General features: G+C 47.6%; 1 protein-coding gene across 4 annotated transcripts in view; it reads right to left on the bottom strand.

Moving 5' to 3' along the window:
• Positions 1–22255, bottom strand: part of SIK3 (SIK family kinase 3) — a 71642-nt gene that overhangs the window by 7639 nt on the left and 41748 nt on the right. The window contains exons 4-19 of one of the 4 annotated variants that reach the window (XM_065738435.1): positions 19695–19856; positions 14083–14207; positions 13635–13758; positions 12046–12164; positions 11600–11710; positions 11343–11486; positions 10685–10765; positions 10467–10576; positions 9818–9971; positions 9164–9319; positions 8491–8561; positions 4993–5136; positions 2328–2478; positions 1527–1652; positions 1153–1238; positions 368–477 (exon numbers count right to left, since the gene is read on the bottom strand). In XM_065738435.1, coding sequence (XP_065594507.1) covers positions 368–477; positions 1153–1238; positions 1527–1652; positions 2328–2478; positions 4993–5136; positions 8491–8561; positions 9164–9319; positions 9818–9971; positions 10467–10576; positions 10685–10765; positions 11343–11486; positions 11600–11710; positions 12046–12164; positions 13635–13758; positions 14083–14207; positions 19695–19856 — 1974 coding nt within the window. The remainder of the gene's footprint in view (positions 1–367; positions 478–1152; positions 1239–1526; positions 1653–2327; positions 2479–4992; positions 5137–8490; positions 8562–9163; positions 9320–9817; positions 9972–10466; positions 10577–10684; positions 10766–11342; positions 11487–11599; positions 11711–12045; positions 12165–13634; positions 13759–14082; positions 14208–19694; positions 19857–22255) is intronic. The other 3 variants (XM_065738436.1, XM_065738437.1, XM_065738438.1) reach the window with 3 other exon arrangements.

Genomic DNA, 22255 nt, shown 5'->3' with positions numbered 1-22255 from the left:
GTCAAGCTAGAAAACCTCTTGCACAGAAACAGAAACAAAGCACAGCTCACAGTGATTTGTATCAACCCAAGAATATCAGCCCTTCCTCCCCACCCCCGGGAGCGATAAGTAAGGATCTCATGACAAGAAACATATCAACACATTCCAGCTGGCAGATCCCTGTGAGCTCTCGATAACACCAGCCCTTGCTGCCAGATGGAGAATCTTTTACATCATCAGCAAACTACACAAGGACTTGAGCACGGGGGGACCAAAGCCCCCAGCTCCCCCACGCACTGTTTTCCTGGAGGTTGGACAGGGCCACACGGTTCTGCTAAGAGACCCACCCTGAGGAGAGCAGATGGCTCAGTCAACTGTCAGCACTTACCGTGGGGCTGCAGCACGCTGCTGCTCACAGGAGGTGGGCTGCTGTTTGGTTGCCTGAAAAGGTGGTTATTGGGGTGGTTCGGGGGAGGGCTGGATGGCTGAATCCGTAACCTATGCAGGGAAACAAACACCTTTTCATCACACATGCTCTTCATTAAGACACCTTTTAACTGTGAGAGCTGACGCCAAACACTGTGGTTTTAATCTAAGATAAACAGCAGAAAACCCGTGTTTGGGATCCCGAGCTCTTTGCAGCTTGCCTTCTATTTTGAGAGCCATGCATAAGACATGTAGGCAACGAGCATAACTTTGTGGCTAGAACAAAAGCCCTGGGCTGAGAACATCTCAAGCTCTCTTCCTGACTCACTGTGGCCTGCGAGAAAACCTTCCTTCCTTCCCAGAATTCAGCCTGCCTCGTTTACAAGTCAGAGGTGATTAAAACAAAGACTGACACCTAACACAAAGTCTGAAAAGATGTGAGAAGTTCAGGAGCACCTCAGAGTAGAAACTGGCTTATTGAAGGCAACACATTTTCAAGCTGGTTGATAAGCAAAACCGTCATCTGTTCAAAGCAGATTTGTGCCTTTGAGTCACATTCCTCCACCTCCAGAATTCTTTCAGACAAGATCCAGCAAAAAGGACCAAGAACATTCACCTGTGAACTGGTTCTGCCATTCTTATTTTACACACTTCCAGCCTGGCCCTGGACTCCAAGCACATTAGCTCATCCTTGGTTAGGCAGAGTAAACCCCATCTCCCAGAGCTTTGTTAATGCCATTTCATTACCTCTGAAGCTGGTGAGTGAGCAGAGCTGGCTGGTTTTCACATTGAGCTTGCAAGGGTGGAGACGGCTGAGGCGGCCGGATACAGTCCTGAACCAGGCAATGGAAAACAAGAAGTGTTTATGATCAATACTGCATCAAGTAATACACACAGGACACGGTGATTATCCACATCCTCCAAACACTTGGTCCCTGACTGCAGCTCTCACTGTCACAGTGGCAAACATCACTGCTTCAGGTCCTTCAGGCTTGCTCCTCATTCAGTAAGCTGAGCAATTTACCCTCCTCAATCCCATATGGACCTGCTCTGTAGTTTGATCTGCAGCCATTCAGAAAACATAGCTAAGACATCAGAAAGACTGCCTCAGGCTCCAATACCTGGATTTGCTGATGAAGAATCTGATGGTGCTGCTCTTGCTGGTACAACATGTGCTGCTGCTGTGTCTTCTCCAGGGTCCTCTCATCCATGTGCCCACCATACATCTTCTGAAGCTGTTCACATTCCTGTAAGGAATCCAACACACCCTAAAAGTGACTGTTTTGTTCCTGGCACACTTGCTGGGCAACAAGGCACTTGGTTGACTGGAAAATCCAGTAAAGAGAGCCTAATCAATTTAATTTGACAAAACTGAGTGTGCAACAACATGGCTAGGTCAAGCTGTAGATAACAGAGGAGAAACTGCACACAAGCTCAAGATGGAAGCACTGCACTCCCTTAAAAAATGCAAGCACAAAGCTTTAATAATGATAACTCTGAGGTGAAAAGAGCATCTCATATTTTCACTGTGTTGCACAGTTAAAGTCCTGTCCTGGTGCCAAATCCAGCTCAAGCCATGATAAGACATGCACTGGTTGCATACAACATTACTTCAAGTTCCAGCAGTATGAACTGCCCTTTTCCCAGGCATTCTGGAACAGCCCCAAATCTTTGCTGCCCCAGGAAGTGTGGGAGAGCAGCAGCCGTAGTTTGGCAGTGCTGATGAGATCACAGGGGCAGGCAGAACAGCCCACATGTGGGCACAGCACCTGCATTTTCTTCCTAGGAAGGGAGGAGTGGAAGCCCCCAAAGCTCCCAGTTGAGCAGCACGTACGTTTAAAGGGTGTTCTGCAGGGCTAGCTGCCTGAAGCAGTAAGTCTGAGATGATAAAAAACTCTTCTGATGTCCTCCGACCCTCTCACCTGCTGAAGCTGTTTGATGCTACTGTTATTGCCCATCTTCTCCAGGTGGGCTTTGAAAGCCTGGATGCTGGCAGCACCGTCAGAGAAACGCCGAACCGGGGAGAAGCGTTCAGTGGGGAGGTGCAGAGTATTGGAGTCCTTGTAAATAGAACTGAACACATGGGGAAGTGGGTTAGTGATGCCAGATAAAAAACAAGCTGTGGTACAGAGACACTTAATTTAAACCAGCCACGCCAAGTTCTACCTGCCCACTCACCCAGAATAAATCATGTTTTAGATCAAGAAATAATGTGCCATCAAGACCATGAACAGGAAGCAAGATTACTGAGTATCCTTGGTGGCTGGGCAGATAAATGTGACTCAAGGTTGAATATGACTGAGCCACAAACCAGACCAGAGACAGCCAGCAACTCGTCCACCCATAGGCAACTCTGAAGAGCAGACACAGCTAGAATCAAAGCAATTGTGCCCTAAGAATTACACGTTCTCCTCTGCAATGAGATTTCCTCTTCACCATAAGGGGGAGCCAGAATAGGATTTTTCTGGGGAGCCAGATTCTGCCAAAGTTGGGGTTCCCAGTTATCAAAGTTAAGCTCTAAGCTTCTGCCTGCCATCAGTATGAAACCTCAGCACCTGTGGCATCGGGCACTAAATCCAACAGAACCCCAGCTACTCTCATACTGATATGACCCTCAGCTGCATTACCGAAGTCGAAGTCTTAGCGACTGTTCATACTGCTCTTTGTGCTACTGTGCATACTGCTCTCAGCTGAAGTCTGTTCCAAGAGGAATGATTTCTCCTGGAGAAGCTTCCCCTTATCAGAATATGACTGTGCTGGAATGCTGCCAGCACACCAGGGTCAGGTCCTGTCCTTTACCCTGCCTTAGCAGGACATAAATCAGTTTCCATAGATTTCACATGACTTCCTTCCATGGACAGAGCTACGTCACTCCCTCCTGATAGCATCCCATCCATTATTTCATCTTCTGTTATATCAATAGGAAGTGGCTACAGGTAAAAATTACACTGAGGTTCCCAAGCACACATGGCCAAGGCAAAACACTGCTGGCTACTGAACTTCAATCTGCTTTCAGATCCAAAGTTATCATGACCAAAACTGGTACTCTATATAAAGAAGATGGCTTAAAATATGTGAAGTGCTAAAATAAAACCCACCAGCTGTTCAACAACCGAGGTCTGGTTATGTGATGACACAGGAGAGCTAATGATTTCTGTGCCTGTGTGTCTCAGACATGACTGGGGGGAGCCTGCTCAAGCCACAGTCAGATTAAGTCTCTTAAGCAAAACGTGAGGCAGGCCCATAGCACACTACAACACCAAGGGTGGAATGAGCAGAATGAACAGAACAGTCTCAAGACCATGAGGCAGAGGTGATACCAACATACTGACAAGGGGTGTTTTGACCATTTCTTAAAAAAAATAAGTCAGTTCCTGCAGTGCATGAGTGACTCAGCTTACCTTCACAATCTGAAGCAATCCTTAAAGTAGGACACAGCAAGTTCTGGTTGTTTTGCAAGCTGCACTTCTCCTCCTATTAAGGTCTTCTGTGACCCCAGAAATCTCTCCCCCTCCTGCTCTTCCCATCCCCCAAGCACCACTGAGGGTAACTTCAGGGTGTAGAGGTGCTTATCTTGGTTGTCTAGAGTTCCAGCGTGGCACTGACACTGCCTCAGTCTGCTCAGAGTTCACCTGTCTCTGCTGATTACATCAGTGCTCAGCTCAGCAGGTATCTGGCTACAATAAAAAGCGCTGTGTCAAGCTCACCGGTGTGAGCTGGCTGAAAGATTTAATGCAAATCTAGCCTGGTAGGCAACTGCTTTCTCAACAGTCGAGACCAGCAGGCAGCAAACTTGGTACTTCGCAGCTGGTTTGCACTCTTGGCACCGAGAGGTTCAGAGCGCAGGTTTTAAGCTCTCTCTGTGGCATTAGTGTTTACAGTTTGCTTCTGTGCCAAGGACTCTGTGTCAAATTAATGCTTCTCATAATTAGAAATGAACTACTCAAACATTTCGACTGTGTTTAGACGCCATCTGCAGCAGTTCCCTGTTTTTCACTGCAATTTTTCTTCCCACTCAAGCTGCCTTTCCTCATATCCTTCCCCTCAGGGGTTAAAGACAGGAAATAAAATGGCTCTCCAGGAGCTTTGCAAAGAGACTTTGCAGTCAAAACAAACAACTCTGGTGCAGAACAGTGAGGATTTTAAGCTGTGGCTTAGATAATTTTTGGTGCAGTCTTGCCCTTGCATCTGACTCCAAAATGTTCCAGAGAAAATCTACAACCTACTGCTAACTTGACACCTACCAATATAGCAGAGGAAGGTCTCTAAAATGAATAGATTATTCTCAACCCTGAAGTGATGGCATCCATTCTGGCAAACCATCTCTGGCTGCAAAAACAGGACCGGAGGGGACGAGCCAGCTGACTGCTGCCCCAGCACTGCCTGCAGCTGCAGGCACAGAGCCCACACCACTGCAGAACTCCGGCGTGGTCGGACACGTCTGCCCTGGGGATCTGCTCCTGATGCTTCCTCCTCCTCCTCCTCACCCCTCCCTGCCAAGCAGATGTCCTCAGTGCTCCATTCCAGGTGACATCTGAGCAGGTTTCCAGGCGCAAAGCTGCCCGAAGGGCCGGTGTCGTTACTCACCGGTGCTGATCGGGTACCAGGTGTGGAGCCCAAGCCCGGGGTCGGAAGGACTGTTGTCCTAGCTGCCTCTGCAAGTCTGGAGGGATTTCAGCTGTAGGGTTGGTCATTGCCAGAGTGTGCCTTTTTGACCTATTTGCCAAGTATCTGCAACAAGCAGGAGCACATTTTATAAGAGACTGATGGGATGATACTCCAAAAACAGGGAGTGTTAGATAATCCAGAGTAAAGGTGAAGGAAGAATGCTGCTGCAGTGCTCAGAACTGACTGGGGGCTGAGTGACGCCCAGGGAGAGGCACAGCATGGACACGCTGCCCGTGCCTGTCAGATCACTATGCCTTCAGCACTTAGGGGACAAAGGGACAAGCGTGGTTTCAGCTGCTTGTGCACTAACACTGCTCCCAGAAGGAAAGAGAAGCCATTTGATTTTCCCATCAGAAAGCCATGTTTTGTCTCGATGGGAATGCTGGTCTATTCCCTGGGGAACACCATGGTGACCTGCTGCTTTCAGTGTGGATTCACTCCACTGCAGCAGGTCTGCTTCCCCCTCACAAGGCCCCACCGAGGCACAGAGAGATCTGCTGCACTCGTGGAGTCACAGCCTCAGCAAGGAAGAGAAGAGGCACAGTGCAGAGGCTGCTCAGTTTCCCCCTTGCAGCTGCCCTTAGCACTTCAGACCGGACCCGTCACACCCTGGGCTTGAGCAGAGACCAGCCCAGCACAGCACAGGGCACCCCACTGGAGATTAGGGGCAAGGAGAGCTCTGGCTGTCCCAGGACAGAGCGCCGGCAGCGCAGCACAACCCAGCCCGGTCACAGTGCGCCATCTAGTTCCTATCCTGCTTTGCAGAGCTGGGAATTGCCCAGCCATGCACTGGGCAAGGACAGATGTGAGCAGCACAGTCCCTGTTCTGGGGCCACAGCCCTAGCACCAGAGCTTGGCATCGGTGGTTTAAGCTGAGGTGCCCTCTGCACTGGAATGACTATCCTTCCTCACTTCATGAAACCCTCAAAGAGTGGGGGAGCATGCAGAGCAAAACCACGAAGCTGTGCCTCAGCCAGCACGTCAGGAAGGGCTGCACGGCACCAATGGCTGTGCCCTGCTGGACTTGCAGTGAGCAGCAGCAGCGATGCCTGGGGACCAGCTGGGGGCACAGGGCCAGAAGAGATAACAGAGCACCTACCCAGAATGCCTCGGCGTGTGACAAGCGCTGGGGCAGCACTCTGCCCACTCAAGGACAGGCGGGTGAATGCCCGCTTATGAACTCAACTATTTCTGCTCTTGGGAACCAGCAGCAACAGGGTGGCTGTGGCAAGGAGCACCTGGCCAGTGACACAAGAGATATTGAGGGGGAATTCTCACCTTTGTTTTTTAACCTCTGCAACTGCAGCTTCATCTTGTAAAGCAAAGAGCCACAAGCAAAAAATAAATAAATAAAAATTGTTGCCTCGTCCAAAATCAGCCTTTGCCAGCTACTAAAGCCACTTAGGCAGAAGGCAGCAAGTTAACAGAATGAAGAGTGCTCAGCATTGCGGTAACTTGCCAAAGTCTGTGCCATTAGCTGTTTAAGAATCATTTGATGGAGACAGGGAAAGTTTCCCAAAGAGCTTTACAGTTGTGGTTTGCTAAGATCATTTTATTTCAGACCTCCAGGGAACAATCCAATCATGAGCTATAACAGTGTTTCTGGTGGAAGAAAGTTTCCCAAAGCTCAAAGGAGATGTGGCTGTTCCCTGGAGCAGAGAAAAGTATACATGCTGTTTTCAAGGTCAGATTAAGAAGGGCAAAAAATTATTCACTGGTGGCTGCATGCAGTGTTGGAAACACTGTTCTAAGAAGCTAAATATTTGCATCTGCCCATGATGTTATTGCTATTTACCCTTCTCTGATGACTAGCTATGTGTTGCAACACATCGGGGTGGGGAGTAAGTTAACACACAACCTGGATGGGCCATCTGGTGGAAGAACAGGAGAGGGCTGAGGACAGCGCAGCTGAGAGCAGCTAAGTGACCTGTGGGCTCAAGGAAATCACTCTTCAGTGGGATTCAAACACCTCTGCAACTTGCATGAGGGTTTTATTTTTCATGCCTTTCCAGTCGAGCTAGTTCTTAAACCACACAGCTGCACATAGCTGCCAGCACAGACAGTTGGTGTTCCTGAGCCCTGCTGGAGAGGACAGTGCAGTTAGGGTACAGCAGCTTGAAGGGGAGCGAACGCAGCCTGTGGTGTCAGGGGGTGTGTGCTCTTCACCTGCTTCACCATGACTTGGCCCCATTCCTTTCACTATTCTCCCTGGGGCAAGTGGATGAACAGCAGTGCATGAAGCTGGAAAATACTGCGAGAGTGAGCACAAAGATGAGGGTGGCAAGGAACTAGAATGTGAGGAGACACGGAAAACACAGGATGCATTTTGCTGTGCCAATTCTAAGGCAGAGTTGGAAGCAGGTTCCTTCGCATGGACCAGCCCTGACATCCTTCTAAGCTGTGGGAGGCAAAAGGAGTATCAGCGCACATTCTGCACAAGCCAGCACTGCACGCACCACTGTTTCAATCCTCTAGGCTGTGAAGCACTGAAGTGACAAGAGCTGGCAAGGCTCTGGGACGTGAGTTCTGCCCATCCCAGAGTTTCTGCCTGCAACCAACCATCATCTGAATCATTCACCCAAGCATAACCCCAGAAGAAATGCTGTCTTACTTGAGGTGATGGCCTTTACAAACTCAGAGGGAAATCCAGAAATCTTTTCAAGTTTGAGGTAAGAGACAGGAGCACTCCATAACCACACCCAAAACACAGTGCACCAGCTGGTTAGCACAGAAGAAACTACACAAAAGCTACCGAGAAATGTTAGCAAGGAAATGGTTAGTGTTTTCATGGATTGAGAAAGTACAAGTGTATTCTACCCACTTCCCAGTATGCATCTGGAGCAGACAAAGAGAACAGAAGTTTGCAGACCAATGTCTAATAGCTCTTTTCTTATTGGAGCAGACTATTCTAAGGCCTACTGCTAAAATTAGAAGCCAAGAGGTACTTGTATTTTCAGCAAGCTCACTTTGTTTAAGGCATCAGAGTTGGATGTTTACTGCATGTCTTGATACAAAAGCTGCGTTTACACCCAAGGCCACAGATGAGATCTTCCTACCTCCATCACTCAGCAGGGAGGGGTGAATCACTTAGCACTCATTTTGCAGGTTAGTGTGGATTGCATGCTGGTGCAGACTAAGCAAAGGAGTTTAGCAGTTCCAGAGTTTCTAGAGAACCTACTGCTTTAACAGCTTACAGATTTTCAGGGGAAATCCAGTTTTGTAAGCACCTAGTAGCATCAGAGGAATAATTGCCTGCAGTAATCAACACCCACAAGAATAAGAGAAGTGTTAAGCCTTCACTGTAACTAACACTGCTGCCTGTGATGAGGTTGCTCGTGTTTTGATTCAGCAGTGGAACACCACAGGGTGAGCCTCTTTGAGGGTAATAAGGGCAAATGTTAACAGACTGGGGGTTACCTCTGCACAGCTTCCTGATCTGGCTCCCCATCAGAGCTCTCCTCGTCCACGGGAGTGACAGCTGGGACGGCCTGCAGGGAAAAGAGAAGCCAAGGGCTCCAGAAGGCAGCCAACCTGCTCCCATCCGCTCAGTGGACACCTGGCCTTCCCAAACAGGCTTCCACGAGGACACATGCCAGCTAGAGGGCACTCAGCCAAGAACCCCTTCCCACATTCCTTCCCCCACACAGAACTGCCTGTGCAAGGCTGCTGCTTCTTTTGGTACTACCAGGAAAATCCATCGATGCAGATACGTCAGGGAAGAAAGAAGATGCATTAAGAGCCAAGATTGACATTTTAGTTTTCTCTCTGTTAGATCAGCAATAGAAAAGAAAATCAACTGTATTAAAAAGTTCACAAACCCTATGTCAATTCCAAAGAGCAATAGCATCTCATCTTCTAGCCACAGGAAGCTACAGAAATCGTCACATGAGGGAACAGAGCACCCCACCACTCCAGAGTTGGGAAGGATCCTTCTGGCAGCAAGCAGGCACAATCCCTGCTGCATTTCAATGAGTACTACAGCCTGAGTCTACTACTCTGTCTACCACGGCCTGGAGGCTGTCATCTCTGCCTCCAGGAAAACAAACTTTTAAGCATACCACCAATTCTGTTCTCTCCTCTGGCTACTTACTGGAGTCATAGTGACGAGTGGAGATGGACCTCGAGGACGTTTCAGCAGTTGTTGTGCATGTAACTGGATGTTGGCTCCACCATCAGATGCTCTCCGTCCCAGAGGGCCCATGCCATTCAACAGCTGCAGAGTGGGGGGCTGCAGCAGGGACTGCTCCTGGGAAGCAAACACAGTGCAGTTACCAATCAAGTACCACTTCCTTCTGGTGCCTGAGCCCCGAGGCCACAAACTGAGTCATTAGCATGAGAGAAGACAAGCATTCTGGGCTTCAGGAGAAATGAGGAATTATCAGTATCTCCGTGCTGAAATGGGGCAGACAGAGACAGTGTCAGTGGAAAAGTTGTGTTTAACTCTCCATTTCCCAGCACTATGCTTTAGTTACCAGGCAGGCTGGCACCTGCACCTCCAAAACCAGGCAGCAAAATCCTCTCTCTTCCCAGATCATTCATGAATCCCATATTGCAGAGTTCTTTCACTCTTAGTTGAAGCAACCAGCCAGAATCATACCTCAAGCAGCAGCAAGACTGTAATTTGTGAAGCTCATGAAGTTCAAGGAATTGGCAGATAGAGAGAGAGCAAGCACAAGCACAAATGCACAACCATACACTTGCTGGCGTGGCACAGGCTGCAGGGAGCACGCACATGGGTCAGTACCTTGTACTCCAGCTGACCCGTGGGCTGCAGGTTCTGCCTAGGCAGCACATTGTGCATGAAGTTCACATTCGGGGTCACCTGCAGGAATGGAGCCTGAGGAGTGACCCGAGGGTAGCCAGGCAGGAGCTTCTGTAGGTCTTCCATGACCTCCGTCCTGTGCAATCATATTTATAGACAGGTGACTTAGCAACAATGCATGGAGAACCACCCATGTGCTCAGTACATCCAGCTTCCCTTCACAAAACAAGCTTGTTATTGCACTGGAAAATGGTCAGAGAGAGCAGCCAGGCCACTTTTCAGTTTTCATCAGTCCTTTCTTTTCCCTCCTCTAGGTTAAATTTTTCCAGCATTTGCTCTTTGTATTAACCTTGAAAGCACTTATCACAAAGACTCCAGCTGGGACACGATAGCAACAATTTCCCCATCTAGCAACAGTCCAGTGTGCAGGAATAACTCCAAGCCACTCAGCAGGAGCAAAAAACCAAAGGTTTGATACTAGCTATGGCACAGATACACACACAAATCCTCACCTGTTACTAAGAGATCACAGAAAGCTAAAAATGCACTGCCCCAAATTCTACCTCAGAGAGGGTTTACAAGTAGGAAGAGTCCTTAATCCCTCACTAAGGAGGAAGAGTCCAATACTAACCGTGGGTCAGCCACTCCGACCGTGTGCCTTCTCATTGAGAGGTAACGGACCAGAGCTTCAGGTGATGGTTCTTCCCCTTCATCGCTGTCCAAGTTCATTGTTCCATCAGTCTGGGCAGGAACAACATGGGAGACGTTGAAACACAACATGAGGGTCAATCAATCTAAAGGCAAGTCTTGGAAAAGAACTTGTAGGGGTCACCAAGGGGACTACCTCACCTCCACAATTTGGTTTTCAGGGTTGATGAGCTGGACTTGTGGCACATTGATGCTCATGGTATTGCCTGCCTGTTCTGTCTGCTGAGCAGAAGGATCAAAAATCAGTAGACATCAAACTAGCATCTCTTACAACCCCTTTATAATCACGCTTGGACTAACACTGATGAACAGACTTAACCACTCGGGAAGAGAGACTGTCCTGGAGCTACTGACGGTGTCCTTAATTCTTAAGGGATTGCCTCATTGCCTCGTTTTCCCTCCCTCTCTTCAGTTCTGTCCAGGCAGGGCTAGCATCTCTCCTCTTATAACCTGGCCACTCCTAAAGCAAATACTCATTTCTTGGATAGTACCTCAAGTTGAGGATGAAGCATCACGCAGTGGTCAGGGTCTGCAAACTTAATCTTCTACCCTGTAATCCTCACATTGTTTTTTCTGTCACTAGGTTAACTAAGACTAGATTTTGTCTGAAGAATATTTGGTAAATCCACAGTCAACAACCTCACAGTTACAGAACCCTAAACACACAAAAGGTTCGCAGACACAGGAGATCTTGGCACTTTTGGCACAATGGGAACACTCACAAATAAGTCTAAGCTTAACAGGTAAGGGACTGCCCAGCCTTCCAGGGCTGAAAGAATATTATACAAGCAGGATCTACCTGGATGTTGGCAGAGGTGGGGAAGGTCACAGTCCGTGGTATACTTGGAGATGGTGCAATGCGCAGATTCTTGTGTCTCTTCAGACGGTCACAGAGCAAGCTGTAGATTGCACTGTAGTGATCATAAGCATCAGCTCTTAATGACTAAAAGAAGAAAAGGAAGAAATAGTCAATACTGTGCTCAGTTACCAGACATGATAAGCAACAGCCCACTAACTGCAAGAGGCAGCACATGATGGTCAGCTGTGGAGCATTACCTGAACTGTGCGCTCCTTGTCCAGCCCCATTTCTGCCATGGCTAACAACACATCCTCATTCAGTGGCTCCATCTGCCTCTCTGTCTTCAGGTGCTGACACTCTGCTATCAGCTGTAAGAGCACAGATACAGACTTCAGAGCTTATGTTCCCAAAGGCACAGCGATGAGTCACAGTGCTGTGAAGAACCAGTTCACAAGGCTCAGACTGCAAGCTGGCACGAGCTTTGAAGGCCAACGGAACATCAGTTCAAAGGGGAAAAAATATCAAGTAATCAGAGGCAAAGGATGATACTGAAAGCAAGACAAGGGGGGAAACAGACAAAGTGGGAAGGCCATACACCAGTGCCTGGAACAGGAGTTCCCCAAGCAGCTGAAATGAACACTGTGGCAGTCCTGCATGCACTGAGCAAGTCCCACTCACACACTGGATCACTTCAGCTGCTCACCCTGTCAAACTCTGCATCAGCTTCCCCAAGCTTCATCCACTTGTGTTTGCAGATCTGGTCCATGGAGAGCCGCTTGCTAGGGTCCAAGACCAGCATGTGGCGGATCAGATGTTCACATTCTGCAAGGGAACAGACTGCTGAGTAACCACAGTGAGGAACGAGACTGCTGCAGCAGGCAGCCTTGTGCCACAAAGTCAATAGCAAGACTTTCCCTCAAAGCAACTTCTCTGTAGGAAGTCATATGTAGGAAAAATACCACTTCTCCTTCTGGACCTTGCACCCATTCCATGCACCACTTAGCTGCATGTGTAGGCAGCTAAGAGGACAAGAGAACACAGCCTCTCCCAGGCAGAACGAAAGTGTGATGCTCAGAGTTAAAGGGACTGTATTTGTCAGTGAAAACTCACAGCTTTCTGGCTAAGTACTGGTCTAAATCAGTCAGCACAGGAATAAAAGCCTCTCTCAAGACACCTCATAGCTGCTGCCACCGCAGCACAGGTGTTCTCTCTCCTCTTTGAAGCTACAAAGGGCAAGGGCAGCACCAGCCCTCAGTACCAAGCTCCCAGTGCCACTGCAGCTGCTATACATGAGATCATCCTAACTCAGAGCCTGTTTTTACTGGCTGTACAGTTTTCCAAATCTGATCTGAAACTACTTCTGGAGCAAATTTTTACTGCCAATACAGACATCAGTCAGCATGCTCCTTTTACACTTACCTCATGCAGGATTTCCCCATGCTAGGGAGGAAGCCAGCCAGGCCACAGTACCCTTGTGCTGACTGCCAGCACCCCTAGGTGGCATGCTGTCACCCTGTCCCTGCTTGCCTTGCCCTGCACTACCCAAGGGATGCAACCAGCTTGTGGGGCTGAAGGGCAAAACACAGCTGCCATGGCTTGGGTTCCTGCAGGAACACCTCTCCCGGGCAGCTGCCGCAGTGAAACGCGTGGCATCACCACTTCCCTCAAGCTCAGAGCATTCAAGTCTGATGAGATATTCAGCTCAGAAGGAGAAAAGCGTGCATTTTTTAATCCTCCATCATTTTTTCCACTCAAAGGTATCATAAAATACGAGGTGCTCTTAAGTAAGTTGGTTTTATTCGAGAATTAATCACATTTTTTAGAAACAACATTTATTACTCAGGCATTCAGAAACACACTTGCAGAAACAGGACATGGACATTCACTTGTGGTGGGGCTATTGCAGGAAATTAATGTGCCACAATGCTGTAAAAAGATTCTTGTCTAAAACAGTGAAAGCTTCTATATTCCTACACCACAACTCCATTTTTAGCTTTCACACTTCCCAGCATCTACTAAGAATGTATCTTTGCTAATGTTTTGCTACAGTTTGCAGTTATATGTACACATGGAAGTCAAGATTTTTGAAATAGGAGCATTTGAGTGTCTACATTCTAGATTCAAAATCCACTTTTGCTTCCATTACAACGCGCTATCCAGCTGATCTGCTTCCTGGCATACCACTCACCAGGCATATAAATCAGCTGGTATATTAAAATCGAAGCATTTCCGAGGATCAGTAGGCAGAGCTGTGCCAGCACCACGTCCAGCACTGCAGGCACACAGCCTTACCTGTGGACATGAAGAACGGGATGCGAAACTTCCCGCTGAGCACCCTGGCACGCAGATTCTGCAGCGTGCTCCCATCGAAGGGCAGAGCACCACAGACCAGCACGTACAGCACCACACCAAGACTCTGCATCAGACAAAGGGCAGTCAGCAGCAGTGGGGTTCACAGCAATAAGCCTTCTTTAAATGGAATGATAAATAACAAAGAAAGAGCAAACCCTCAGAAAGGACCCTGTCACATCTCACTCTCAGGCCAGCCTAGTTTCTCCTTTAAACTCCAGGCCTAACTAAAACTTCCTTCTGAGCCTCAGAAGTCCGTGGCTAAACAAGCCAACAGCACGAGTATTTCTTTGGACACCTTTATTTTTCTCTTGTATTTATTTATTTTGTTCTATTTACTCAAGAAGCAAAGCCAAAAATGAAACCCAGCTCGAAGAGGTTCGTCACATACCCAAATGTCAACCTTGGGCCCATCGTATTCCTTCCCTTCGAAGAGCTCCGGGGCAGCATAGGGAGGACTTCCACACCACGTTTTTAGCAGCTGGCCAGGTGTGAAGATGTTACTGAACCCAAAGTCTGAAAGAATAAAGAGAATGGCTCACTGCGATGTGATCCAGTACAACTGCTGTGAACAAACAGCATTTACATTATCTGCTGTGTCCAGTGAAGTCACATTTCCACGTCATACAGTATAAAATCAACTCTATTTACACAACCCGCTGCAAAACACCCCGAGTTGGGCCTGTATCACATACTACAGCTGCACTGCTCTTGCTTACGAGGACACAAAGATGTGAAAGGTTTGCTGTTCATTTTTCAAACATGATTTCCATGCCAGAGCTGAGAAACTAGTGATCAGATCAGCGAGGGATGCGGCAAGCCAAGTGAATGCTTTGGAAGGAGGCCTCTGGGTTATATTCAAGAGACCACACATACATCTAGGCACTAATTTCCAACCCTCAGCTCCTCTGATGACTAGTTTCACAACTCCATTAGGACCAGGGCAGCTGTCAATAAAGGCAATGCAGACATAGGAAAAAAAACACAGTAAATCAAGTTATTTTCCAGAAAGCATTACATGGAACTGGAAACCAGTTCTGGTGGGCAGCTCTACAAACCAAGTCAAGTCATTCACCCGCAACAAATAATAAAACCTGGAAGAGAAATTAAGAGAAATGCCTTAATCTTATGGGCAGCCAGCCGTCAGCTTATGTGGGCACTGAGGGCATTCTCTGCTAATTAACCTGCCACCCCAGGCACGTAGCTGAGACTTGTGCTGGAAGAGCAAAGAAACAACTATCTGCATTCAAGATAGGTGAGTTTTTCCTTATAAAAATAGGGAATCCTTTTTTTCTTTCTTTTTTGTCTCAGATGAATAAAAGCAAATCCATGGTCAGAAAGGGGTTTCCACGTCCCATGGACATGGTGACCCTAAAGCAGTTTCTGTCAGAAGGAGCAGCACCACAGCTACTTGCAGACTGCTCAGCCTGTTTTTCTGCTAGAGGTGTGCCAGCAGGAGGGTGAGTGACACTAACGCGTGTGGATGGGGACCCACAGCAACAAGGACAAGTTTCATAGCATTTGCATGAGCAGCAGATCCCCATGGCAGGAGCAATCCCGGAAAAAAAAACAAGGCAGGCTGGAAATACTCTACAAATTCAGACTAATAAGACCAAAACTAGATAGTGTAGGTGCAGGAGGTAACAAAACTCTCATGAAGAGCTTCACGTTGTTTCTGATTTCATTGCTGTTCCTAGCTGCAGCATAGCTGGGATAACGTGGAGCTGACATGGCTCACCTGCCACCAGAATACAACATCTCTTTTCCCCCCCATTTCTTGAAATAAATACACACTCATCTTGAACATCCATCTTAATTTAGACTGCTTATTTCTCCTTACTTCCTTCTGCCTACACTTCAGAAGACAAGGAACTCATCAGCCAGCAATAAAGGTTCGCCCTCCTAAACCACAGTGAACTACGAGTTTGCCCCACAACATCTGATATCACTCTGCTGAGAAGAAATCACCTTTTGGAGAAAGAAACCTTCCCACCAACACCTAGAGCTTCTCAAAGCACAGCAAAGCCCGTGCAGTGCACACAGCACACCCAGCTGGCAGGCAACAAGAGGCTGCTTCGTCCTCCTGCCTGCAGCCTCCGTTTCCTTGCACGATTTTCCATGACCTAATTCCAGGTGACTACATTCTTCTCCTTCAAAGAACTTCAGCAGGAACCAGCACAGCACCTAGGCACAGCTGGGTACAGCTGGCTGCAGCAGGGCACAGTTCACACGACTGCAAGCCATCAGGTTACAGCCAGCTTGTCTTCCCACCCTCAGAGAAGGCAAAACCCCCACAAGGAGACTACCTGTGCTTGCAGAGACCCCCTGGTGCAGTGTGCTCCTGCTGAACCATCTGCAGGACAGGCAATGTGGTGCAGACCCCTGCTCAGAACAGAGCATAGGGACTGGAAAGGCACTGCAGTGTCTACACCAGGCAGTTTTGACTGGAGGAAATGGGATAATCTTCATTTCCAAAACACAAGGAAAGATGACTTTGGGCAGATGAATTTGAGGGACGTAGCAGACAGCTGGCACAACTGCCTTTTCCACCTCAGTAAGCTTTTGATTTACTGTCTCACATTTACAGTGGGATTTTTAACAAGTGTCTGAGCTATGACTGCCAGAACAAGCAATAAAATCTGCAGCACTAAATTAATTTCCATCTCCTAGTGGCAAAGCATTCATAGTCAAGTTTATCTGTAAACTCATGCAAGAACACAGTGGGGATTTGATACCTCACAATTCAGTGATACTTTGAACAAATTGTTCTGGTTTAATTTTATTCATCCTTTTATGCAGTGACTGGACTTTACTCCTCATTTGCACTGGGCTGAAATTAGCCCACAGGCTCACTTTTATTTCTACTGAAAGTGAGGAGGAGATGGTCAAAGAGCAGCTCTGCAGAGTGCCTCGTTTGGGAAGCAGCCCAAGGCAGGGATGCTGCAAGGAAAGGCTGAAGTAGCAGCTCCTGGAAGTGTCTGCTCTGGGATGGCAGAAAGGAAAGGTTCTGGTTGCAGGGAGCTGAGCTCAGCCCCGTGGGAGCTGTGATCATGTCTGCTCCATGTGGAGCTTGGGGCTGGAAGTGCTCCTTTGGAAGACACCAGTGTTCAATGAACCATGAAAGAATGCAGCCAAGCAAGGTGGAAATGGCACATCTAAAGCTCCCCTAGCCTAGCAAGATAGGAGGGAGGATTTGGGAACATCAAATCAACAGCCAAAAAACCCTCAAAAGCAGCCAAAAAGAGCGAAAAACAAAACCTCCCAAACCCCAAAGCAAATAAACAAAAAGATTGAAATAAATGTTCTTATAAATGATGACAAGTCACCCTAGTCCAGAGACAAGGCAAATCCAAACACTGGGGAGCAGCCAGGTCCCACTCCACAAACAGAGCAAAGGGAAAAGGATGCTACTGGGGAACAAACTAAAACCTCCTGATGATGCAATAGAGGGAAAATACCTAAAAGCCATCTCTGCACTACAACACAGAGGGTCTGGTCCGTCCTGTTATCCTGCAGCAGAGCCCAGGGAGCCACTGCTGGGCTGTGCACGGGGACTTCCATCCTGTGAAGGCGAAGCAGCGAGCAGGCTCTTGCAAACGAATGCAAAGCAATGCATAGATCGGATTCCTGTCTGAAATCATATCCTAGGGAGGCCTGGGTATTTAGCAATAATCTCAACTCCTGGCTGAACTCTCTGACTGGGAGCACAAGGGAGCACAGTGCCAGCAGCTACTGACTCAGACTGAGAAGGTACGCGGGAGCAAAGGCATCCATGGGAAAACGAGGACTGGGGTCACGGCGTTCATATTGTACTGTTTGTGGAAAAGCTGTACAGTTGCAATCAATCAAAAGAAACAGGCACGTTTCTAGTTACCACCAAGTGGAAACAGCAGCATCAGCCTGCTTCTTTATTGCAAGTGTCAGTTGCCTCAGTAATACTGAGCAAAAGTAATGCAAAGCTGCAAATGCAGGTCAGAAAGACCGACAGCGCTGTGCTAGGTAATCTGCATGGCAACCAGAAGGGGCTGAAGAAGAGCACTCAGGGTGGTTCTGCTGCTTGGAGCTACACACACAAGCGTGTTACTGAAGAGGCCGGAGTTTGCTGGTGTTAACAGGCTTGGCAGTGAAGGTTTTGCTGATCCTCCACGCTGCAAAACAAGGTTCTGAACATGTCTGGAGTATTTATTCTGGAAGGTCGACAGTGAAAGCGATCAGTCGCTATCGTTTTTTGTTTCTTTTTTTCCTCCTGAAACAATGGAAGCTTTGGTGTCAAGCTGCAATTGATGAGTTATACGGACAAAACTTAATACTCGGAAAATCCTATACCATAAATCAGCTTTTCCAGGCTACTATTCAAATCTGCTCCATCTTCCTGCCAAGTAAAACACTGCCACTACCAGAGTGGGAAATACCTTCGGAAAAGACCATTCTGGGAGCAAAGATTTAGAAAGAAAACAGCTTCCACCTTCCCCAGGTAAAAAGCCCCCATGATTTCCAGGCATTCACTGAACGTGGTGTGCTCACGTGGCCATTCCTTCAGGAAATCCAGCTGCACACCAGTTTCTTGCAGGGTTAGTTTTCATGCTGCTTTTTATCCCTCCGGTTTGCAGGGAACCCTTCCTCCCACACATACAGATGAGATTTTACACCCTGGACACATGATGTCCTCAAATCATGAGTGCATCTGTTTGCATAAAGCAGATACTGCACTGCTTACACAGGCTTCCCGAGATGCCTTCCTGCCAGACCGAAAGCTTTTGTAGTAAGTTACAGACTTAGGCACTTTTGTTCCTTTTAATTCATGTTACAAACCCTTGTAAAAGCTGACAAGCTCTCAGAGGAAGCCTATTAAGACAGGGCGGGGGTAACAAAGTGCTTTCCAAAAACATTCTGGTATATGTTAGTTTCTAGTAGAATTAAATGTTAAGTATTGGCTGTTCCAGAGCAAAAGCCCATGAAATGTGATGACCAGGGCAGTACTAAATCCTCTTGTTTCAAGCAGTTACTACATAATCCCACTAAGCTACATGAAGTCAGGTCTAGTTAGTACATCGCAGAGCTCAGCAGCCAAGGCTCATTCTCATGTACAAGAGGAACATGAGACACGCTAGGCCAGCCCACAAAGATGTAGCTCTCTGAAAGAACAGCTGATAGCAAAGAAATCACCGAAGGGGTTGGGTTGGAAGGGACCCTTAAGATCATCCAGTTCCAACCTATATGCAGGGACACCTCCCACTAATCCAGGTTGTTCACAGCCCCATCCAGCCTGGCCTTAAACACCTCCAGGGAGGGGACATGCACAACCTCACTGGGCAACCTGTTCCAGTGTCTAACTGCTCTCACATATATAATAATAAGAATTTCTTCCTAATACCTAGCCTATTTCTAAAACAATCTAAAAAAGAAGCCTGCAAAGCACCAACAAAACACCGGGGACAGACTGAAGGGGCCTGGTTTTCAACAGCTCCAGCTTCTCCTCCTGAGATGAACAAAATAGCCAAGTCACCAGGGCTATTTTCTTACCCTGGCAAAGCGAGACAGTGAAATCATTCCAAGATTGTTTTTTCCCCTTTGCTTCTGTACCACTAATTTTGTTATACTTACTTTTCCATTCTTTCTCACTCACCTGGCCTGCCCTGCTTTGAAGAAATCCTAACCTGGCAACAGCTCACAAAATAAGGTCAGTTTCTTTATTTGTCTTGGCCACGACCTGGTGTATTGTAACACTGCAGTATCTACAGGTGCATATCTGCCTACGAAGCCAAACCTACTTTTTTTTGTTGGTATTTTTTTTAATTATTTTGCAGTTCTTGAAGGGAGATATAAATCTGCTGGCCACAGCCTGCCAGTTCCAGCTCTGGGCAGCAGGCCACAGAGAAATCCAAAGCTTCCTTTAGCTGCTCTGTGTTTCCTTCTTTCTGAATACCTGGAAGCAGCCAATGCCTACATTTATTAACTTCTGAAAGCAGCTGCTTTCCTCCCACACCGCGAGTCGTAGCTCACCTGCTATTTTGATGTTAAGGTTAGCATCCAGAAGAAGATTCTCTGCTTTGAGATCTCTGTGAACTATGTTACGGCAGTGACAGAAGTTGACAGCAGCCACGATTTGCTTGAACTTTCTCCGAGCTTCCTTCTCCGCCATGCGCCCGTGGGCCACCAAGTGATCTGCGAGGGACAAAGCAGAGAACAGAGCACTCACTGACACTGGGAGCTGGGAAACCAGACCTTTGCTTTGTGAGAAGCCTAAGGCCTTAAAATCTGCCTCAACACCAGATTAAAAACAAACTTTGTCAACCTTTTCCTTCGTTTTCTCTGCTGCCCCACTCCAGCAGTTTGCACATCAGCCCAGGGTCCTGCTGGGGGACAGAGAACTCTGTAGGGCAGCCCTGGCCAAGGCCCAGCCTCAATGCTGATGCACACAAGCACCCAACAAGAGTGCTGCAGCTCAGTACCAAAGTGATTACTTCCACAAAGCAATGAAGAAAACTGTCCCTCGTGCTTCAAAATACGTGCAGAAATTCCCAATCTCTGGATATTTGGTGTAAAAATATATTTGTAATATTCAGCACACTTTACTAGGGAAATGGAGCTTACCTCTACTAAGAAAATCTGAATACTCTCCAGAATTTCACTGAAAAATCTACCACCCAAAGACAGTGTCTGTGGCCAGACAGGCTTCCTTTAGAAGCTACTATGGCAAACATGGACAGAAGAAGGCTCCAGCTGACCTAAGAGATCACAAAGGCAGGTATCCAACAGCAACAAGCCTTAAATCAATCTGCTTACAGCTGGAAAGCACCAGGCTTACAAAAGCCACTAATCATCCTGCCCTGTAAGTCAGGGCAAACAGGATGGAGACGGACAGTAAAACATGGCAGAGAAGGGAGGGACAAAAGCATGTTCCTGAGCATCACAGAACAGGAACACAGCTCTGCCAGGAAAAGGAATTGTCAGTTGAGGAGCTGAAGGCAGCTCCACTAGGGGCCTTCCTTCATTCTGTGCCCACACACCACGTGGCACTCAGGGTAACAGGGATGGGCAGGTACCTCAGAAAAGAATCACTGGGGGACACAGATACTTCTTGCACCACTTTTGCTCTGTCTCTCTCTCTGTCTTTCTCCCTCTAAAGAAGCAAAAATAAAAAAAGAAGGCAAGCAGGAAGACTCACATAATGTCCCAAAACCAAGCCACAGCCAGCAACTGTAGTGATGCTCCCGGAGCAATGTGAGGGCAGAATATGAGCAATGAATGCCCAGTGCTATCTTCTCACCCACATCAAGAGGCCCTTCTGCTCAGGCTGACCCCAACAGCTCTGGGCCAAAACCAGGCTGAAGGGATTCATTTCATCCCATAAACACTGCCCAAACTGGAGGGCTCTATAGGGATATTTGTTCTTGAAAATCATACAAATAAATTGCTTCTTCTCATCAGGTGGTTGTATTCTTCCCCAGCCACCCAACAATTAAAATACCTGTGACATAACTGACTTGCAGTAAATACTAATTACTGAGATACATGAAAGCAGTTCTGCCTGCTTCTGACTGAAGAGCAGCCTACTTCTCTATGCTTGTACTGCTGTTGTGCAACAGAGTGAGGCTGGCTTTCAAAAACTTGTCAGTTGCATTTTGTTCACTGGATAAACTTATTCCATGAGCAAATCTCAACCAGGGTTGAGGAAAGGAGTCTAGCACCAATGCCAATGTCGTCCTTAACTCCCCTGCTAGCAACAGCATCATTTGCTCTCACACATTCCCATTGTATTTCACCAAGTCCTTTGCATGGTCACAAACTGCGTGCCCAGAAGAGTCGTGACAGTGATGAGCACAGTTAAGAAAGGGACTGCTCCAACTGAGGCATTACTGCTGATTAATAGATAGCTCAGCCCTAAACAAGTCAAGGTCATTCACATTTGTAATCCTTTCAAGTCTGGGAACACAGCCTGCTGATGCAGTAAGCACTCTTAAAACCAAGTGCAAAGTTCCAATCTCTCAACGTTTTTAAAACATTCAAAGACATTCTCCTACAGGCAAGAAATCAAACCCAGCTACTGCAGCATGCATGCTTCTACAAGGCTCTCTGATGCTCACTTTTGCCCAGCACAGGCTAAAATACAAACTGAAAACATTCATGAAGTACAGAAGTGCACCTGGGAGAGGAAAATCGTTCCTATTTCAGCACAAAACCAGCAGGGCCAAGGGGTTCCTGCTCAGAGGGGCTGCCCTGGGCTCAGCCCTGCTGCCATCAGGTGCTGCACACTCCCTGGTGGCTGCTCTGTCCACTTGGACTGAAAGCACTGCTTCCCCGTTATTAGTGGTGCTTGGGCTGCAAAAAATGTCCTTTTAGGTTAGACATGAAATTTCACACTTAAGGAAGAAACCCGGAGCATGGGCCGGACCCCGAGCTCTGCACGTAGGCGCATTTGAAGCCTGCTGACATTTCTGCACAAGCTCCAGAGGAAGGAAAGGAACAATGAAGCTACAGAATACTCTGCATACCACCAAGGGCAACTGTACGCCAAAATTAACTGTTGCAAGCTTAGTCTGCACAAACCCCTCCTGCAAAGC

This window comes from Cyrtonyx montezumae, unplaced genomic scaffold, assembly GCF_038088225.1.
Source record: "Cyrtonyx montezumae isolate F1298 unplaced genomic scaffold, pur_monq_1.0 scaffold_22, whole genome shotgun sequence".
Lineage (NCBI taxonomy): Eukaryota > Metazoa > Chordata > Aves > Galliformes > Odontophoridae > Cyrtonyx > Cyrtonyx montezumae.
The sequence above is the reverse complement of the archived record's forward strand: the minus strand, read 5'-3'. Positions and strand labels throughout refer to the sequence as shown.